General features: G+C 32.4%; 1 protein-coding gene across 1 annotated transcript; it reads right to left on the bottom strand.

Moving 5' to 3' along the window:
• Positions 1-4,344: 4,344 nt before the first annotated feature.
• Positions 4,345-6,009, bottom strand: Phum_PHUM433270 (sox17/18, putative; the record flags this gene model as incomplete). Its single annotated transcript, XM_002429399.1, has 2 exons — positions 4,345-4,394; positions 5,388-6,009. The coding sequence occupies 2 exons, from the start codon at positions 6,007-6,009 to the stop codon at positions 4,345-4,347; spliced, it is 672 nt and encodes a 223-aa protein (XP_002429444.1).
• Between the last annotated feature and the right edge of the window lie 735 nt (positions 6,010-6,744).

Genomic DNA, 6,744 nt, shown 5'->3' with positions numbered 1-6,744 from the left:
TTTTTTCGAGTTTTCTCACACCGATTTTAAATTTTCGCACCGTTTTGTCTAACTCCACGAAAAAAATTCCGTCGTGAAAAAAGAAGAATTTGTCACTTCTCTCTTTAAAATAATAATAATAATAATAATTTTTTTAAAAGTTTTCGAATTTAACAAAAAAAAAAAAAAAAAATTAATTTAAAAGTCAAACTGACAACAACAACAACAACAAACAAAACGAGTCGAAATTACAACAACAACAATAACAACAACAACAAGTTTTTACTTTTTTCCATTCGAGCAAACACCTTTGAATAAACGCAATCAACACCTGAACCTTTTTATTATTAAATCATTGCAATTAAGGTTTAAGGTATAAATAAATAATTTATTATTATTATTATTATTATTATTATTATTATTATAAATTATGCCTTGTCGCGTAAGTTAGAAACTTGATTTTTTTTTAAAGGCGTTCCTGCTCTCGTAATAATAATAATAATAATAATAATAATAATAATAATACGCAATATATCAATTTCTGTTGCGTCGTAAATAAAATAAAATAAAATAAAATAAAAAAGAATTATTTCGATGGCGGCCATGTTTATAAACGAAGACGATGATGATGATGATGATTATGATTAACTTTCTTTTCTTTTTTTTCTTTTTTTTTTTTGAATTTGAATTCGATATAATTTTGGCGCGGTGATTAAAAATTTCGTTTTTTTTTTTTTTAATACCTGAAACGTTGTGAAATCATCATCATCATTATCGTCATCGTCGCCGCCATGTTTAAATCGCGAGTGAGAAAAAAACCCGATGCGACGTGTCTCCCGAATCGATATGTCGAAGACTCGTTTTTTTTTTTTTTTTCCCCCCTAATCGCTGTCGGTTGGACTCGGGATAAAAAAGGTCAAAGGGTCAAAGGGGGGGGAGGGGAGGGAAAAGGTTAAAATTTTCGTCGAATTAAAAAAAAAAAAAAAAAAAACGAAACGACCGATTGATATTGCATTTGTTTATTAATTCGTACGTCGAAAAAAAAAAAAAAAAAAACGAAGCCTGTAACATTCTCGAACCGGAAGTTCATTATTTTGTACCTGAGAAAGGAGGGAGGTTCCGGTTGGGTGATCCCCATTAAAACTCTCGCCTAACTGGGCATCATCATTTTTTCACATTCCAAAGTGAACCTTTCTTTGTTCGTCTTGAGAAAATTTTAAAAGTTAAAAAAAAAAAAAAAAAAAAAAAAAATTTTTTTTTTGTTTTGTTAACTTTTAAATCTATCTCTCTCTCTTTCTCTCTATGATTTTTCACTCTCTCTCTATGATTTTTCGATAATTTTTTTGATTTGTTTCCAAAAGAGAATTCTAAAGTTCACCCACCGCCTTGTAAATCGTCATCGACGATCGTATGTGACCCGATGATCGACAAGTTGACAAGTTCTTGACAAGTCAGTTTTCTTTTCTTTCTTTCTTTCTTCCTTTCCTTCTTTTTTTTTTTTTTTTATTACAAATCAGCATTTAAAATTCTTTGTGATGGGTTATATACAAATATATGCTGATTATGCTCGTTTCGATTGTCTACCCTAAACATATTCTCACGACAGTATCGGAATAAGGGAGGAAATGACAACACGCCTCATTCAATTTATATATATATAGTCTCTCTCTCTCTCTCTCTCTCACTACGATATCGAATTTGATTTTTATTAAATTAAATTAATTTTATTTAAAATAAAACTGAAATCGGTTCGTTGCCTTCGTGTTCGTTCCATTCGTCGGCTTAACCAACTCGAAAAACAAAACAAAAAAAATTTTTTGTTTTTCTATCTCTCTCTACCTCTCTCTCTCTCTCTCTCTCTCTTTGTTTTTATGCCGTCTCATCATCAAGGTAAGTGACTGACTAATTAGAAAAATGCCCTTCTCTTACGAAAAAAAAATTAGAATGTCCAATTTTGTGTTGGGACCAAACATGGCGGCGCGAAATGAATATAAAAAATTGCAAATAAAAAAAAAAAAAAAAATTAAATTTTTTTTTTTCTCCCTCCTGCGTGTTCACTCGGCCTTTTCGAACGAAAAAAAAAAAAAAAAAAAAAAAACATGTACGGGTTTATTTAAACGGAACTTCATTTCCGATTTGTTTCCGCCGGCGTTTAGCCTCGGTTGTCTTTTTTTTCTCAGATGTTCAACCGTCCTTTCATCGTATATACATCTCTCTCTCTCTCTCACTCTCTCTCCCCCCTCTCTCTCTCCCTCTTTCTTTGTTTAGCAACGTCCGGCATTATAATCATTTTAGTAAAGATTAACATTAGTCTTATTCTATTGTTTCCGTTTCGTAAATCTTTTTCAGTCACCTCTCTCTCTCTCTCTCTCTCACTCTTCCTCTCGCATAGCGGTTTCTACTACTAATCTCTCTCTCACGCTAAAAAACTTTTTTTCTTCTTTTTCCTCATCCTTCCTTTCTCTCTCTCTCTCTCTCTTCGTTTTCCTTTATACCTCTTTATGTGGTAGTAATAATAATAATAATAATAATAATAATAATAATAAATTTCATTAAAAATAAATTTCGCGTTAACTTAATAACTAATAAAAATTTTTACCGCGTGCATTACCACCACCAACACCATCGTCATCATCATCATTATTATTATTATTATTATTAGTATAATAAAAAAAAAAAAAAAACTGCTTACTTTCATTTACGTTTCGTTTCCAATATTCATTTAATATAAAAAAAAAAATAGGGCGTTTTAATCAGGTACGACCTATTGACTATTACAAATGATTCTGGTTCTCCACCCCTAATGTAAATAATCGCGAGATCTCGATTCTCGATAATTTATTTTAAAATTATTTACACCCAAATGACGAGATTAGACCGGACACACCTCCGCTTGGACCACGAATTATTCCGATTATTATTATTATTATTATTATTATTATTATTATTATTATTATTATTATACTAGGACGATGATGGTAACGATCGTAACCATCGATGTCCCATAAACCCCACACTCTCTCTATCTCTATCTATCTCTCTCTCTCTCTCTCTCTCTCTTTCTATCTCACCCACATCGATATTTATTTAGGCTCGTAAACGACGCGCGATTAATCGACACGAATCTTATATATTTTATTAAACACGATTTAATTAATAATAAAAAAACTTTACGTCAATTTTTTTTTTCCCGCCATTTTATTATTATACGATTTAAAATTTAAATTAAATTTTCAAACGGGAAAGAGTAAATCATTTCGACTATCTCTCTCTCTCTCTCTCTCTCGCTCTCTTTGTTATTTTTCGTCATATTTTTTATTCTCTCTCTCTCACGGATTATCATTTATTTTGAATGGGGAATTGATCGACGCGAGACGAAACGATCGCGAGTTCGAATCCCGTAAATTTTCTCTTGGAGAAAAAAAAAAAAAAAAAGAAAATTTTGCCGTGGAATGATTAAACGAAACGAAAACACCTACTTGACACAACCATAATAATTAAGGTTGAAAGAAAAAAAAAAAAAAAAAAAAAAAAAAGAGAAAAGAATTTTTTTTTTAAAAAAAAAAAAAAAGGCGACCCCAAAGATCATTCATTAGACATGATGACGTTTAAATCTCCGTTGTCAGTCTTTTTTTTTTTTTTTTTTAAATTTGCCCCGGAGGGGCAAATATATATCGAACCTATACAACAACCACAACAATCACAACAAAATAGTAAATACGACGTATGAAAATGTTTAAATTTAATTTTTTTTTTTCTTATACTCATTTTCGGCTTATCAAATCATTTTTTTTTTTTTTTGCAATCGATAGATCGATCGATCGATTGTGGGAGTAGTATAGATAGATATATCGAATCGTTTCGATAAATTTTTTCTTTCTTTTTTTCTTTCTTACTGACACTCGAAACGAATCACACAACAACAAAAAAAAATAAAATAAAATTGAAAGGTTTGCAAAGGAAATAGTCGAGGTAAGTCGTTTAAAATGATCTGTTCTCCCCCTACGGGCCCGGGGGGGTTTTTGTACCATTCCCCAAACCCCTAACAAAAAAAAAAAAAAAAAAAAAAGAAAAACTCCCCCAAAAAAAAAAAAAAAAAAAAAAAAAAACTCGACGGAGTGGATAGATAGACAAATATATTGAGAGAGAGAAACTGTGCTGGGGAAAAAATGAAAACATTAACGAATAATAATAATAATAATAATAATAATAAACGATCGATCGGTGATGATAATGATAATAATAGGCAAAAAAAAAAAAAAAACTCGAGTAAAACGGTTCTATACAAAGTCAGCAAAAAAATAGATCGGGTAAATTTATTAACGATGGGCAACTTTAAAAAAAAAAAAAAAAAAAAGATGAAGGTTAAATTAAACGATAAACTCCGTCCGAACTATCGCGAGACACGGTAATGGCTTATTCAAAATATAAAAAAAAATAAAAATAAAAAAAAAAAGAAAATGGAAAAACGAAAAAAATCCTAAAAGATCATGTCTCCCGATAAAAGAATAGAAGGAGAAGGAGGAGGATAAAAGGAAAGATCGAGAATGTGAGTGAGAGAGAGAGAGAGAGAGTGAGAGGGGGGAAAACAGGTAAGAAAAGGTAAAATAATCGAATACGTTAAAATATTGAAAACGACGAGAAAGAGAGAGATAGAGATAGAGAGGGAGGGTGAGGGGGAGGGGAGTTTGTTGCAGAAGATATGAATGAAATTTTAAATAAATAAATAAATAAATAAAAAAGATGAAAAGATATAAGGGAACGAACGAGAAAAAAAAAAAAAAAAAAAAAAAGATGAAAATCAACCATCATAAGCCACCACCACCACCACAAGCATAAATCAAAATTTCCGTGGAACCTCCAGGCCCGGGGGGGTGGGGGTGGGGGGAATCGTTTAAAATGTTTATTATATCGGAATAAATTTTTTTTTTTTTTTTTGGGTTGTATCAAAAATGGTAGTAAAGACACAAAAGACATCTCCAAGACGGAAAAAAAAGAAGATACCGTAAATCGGAGTCGATAAGAACTTTTTTTTAATAACCGAGATAATATTTATTACCGCGTTAATTAAAGGAGCGGATTCGTATCTCCAGGCTCTCGTATACCTCCTCCTACCTCTCTCTCTCTCCAGTACCAAAAAAAAAACAAGTTTTCGGTTGGTAGTAGTGATTATTTTGAAAGAAAGTCGCAGAGATGTGTGTGTGTGTGTGTGTGCGGGGGGCATTGATTACGTCAGTAATGAGTTCGAATATAAGTACGAGCCTACAGAATTTCTTATCGGGTAATACTTATTATTAATTAATTTCTCCATCGGACATTATTACGAAGGTTGTAATTGGGTCGAGGATACGAGTACGTAATTGACCAAAAAAAAAAAAAATAATAATAATAATAATAATAAAACTCACCCAACATTTTGGATAAATCCGCATTATGGAGATCTGGATTTTCATCCGCCAATTTTTTCCTTTCGACTTTTGCCCAAACCATGAAAGCGTTCATGGGCCTTCGAATCCTCGCTTCCTTAATCATTTTCCCCTGATTAATACCCGAGGGTTTAACATCCGTCACGTGTCCAAAATACCCGAGTCTATTTTCAATGGGTCCGTTTGTTAAATTCGTGGCAGAAGAATTCCCTCCCACCCAATATTCGTCACCCGTCATTCTTTGATTCCCATCGCTAATACGCGTGTTTTCTTCGCAACGATAATCGAAATCGTTTTGATATCTGTTATTTCCATCGTCCGAAGACGAATACCGACCGAGATCATTCATTGGATACGTCGACGATATATCGAAAGTTCGAGAGTTTTGAACGACGTCGAAAGATGTTCTCGAACTCGCGTTGTGTTCCGCATACGTCGGACGAGCGAGAGATGCCTGATGATGTTGCTGATGAGGCGGCAACTGTTGTTGATGAGGCAAATCGTACGGAGTTCTGCTACTCGGATACAGGTGGGAATAGGGCAACGACGATGCGGATATCGACGATGCGACAATGTTAACTGAATTTTGCGAATGTTCGTCCATTTTATCTGTGAAAAAACAAAAAAAACGGGTTACTATACATTTCCTTTCTTCTTCTTCTTCTTCTTCTCTCCTTCATTTTCAGCCCTTTCTTATCACGGTATAAATATCGGGCCGATATGTTGTTTCACAACAATAACCGTGACGTCTTTATTATCTTATCACACACACACACAAAAAAAAAAAAAACTATGCTCCTCTTTTAGATCATTTAAAAGAGTGAGAGAGTGAGAGAGAGAGAGAATATTTACATATGATTAAAAACATGTGAACGTTTGTGTGCGTGTGTGCGTGTTGACAATGCGAAATTATAAAAATAAAAAATTTTAATTAATTTTTTTTTTTTTTTTTTTTTCTTTTAAATTTATAGACTATAAAATACGTTAAAGAATTAGGATTAAATAATTTTATGAGATTGACAAAACTGTCAATAGATTATTATAAATAACCCATTCGCTATAAAATAATAAAAATAATAATAATAATAATAATAATAATAATTTTTTCTTAGGGGGATTTTTATAGCATCGTCGCTCGTTGTCGTCGTCGTCGGTGGTCGTCGGTGGTCGTCGTCGTCGTCTCCGTCATCGTCATCGTCATCGTTGTCGATACCCGAAGGGTTTTTTTTTCCTGGTTCTTCATCTTCCAACACACTCTCTCTCTCTCTCTCTCTCTTGCAAAAATTCGAATTTTCTATGAATTTTTTTTTTTTTTTTTTTTTGTCATAAATAATCAAAT

Source organism: Pediculus humanus, genomic scaffold (assembly GCF_000006295.1).
Source record: "Pediculus humanus corporis 1103172108202 genomic scaffold, whole genome shotgun sequence".
Taxonomy (NCBI): Eukaryota; Metazoa; Arthropoda; class Insecta; order Psocodea; family Pediculidae; genus Pediculus; species Pediculus humanus.
This window is presented reverse-complemented; position numbering and strand designations above follow the sequence as displayed.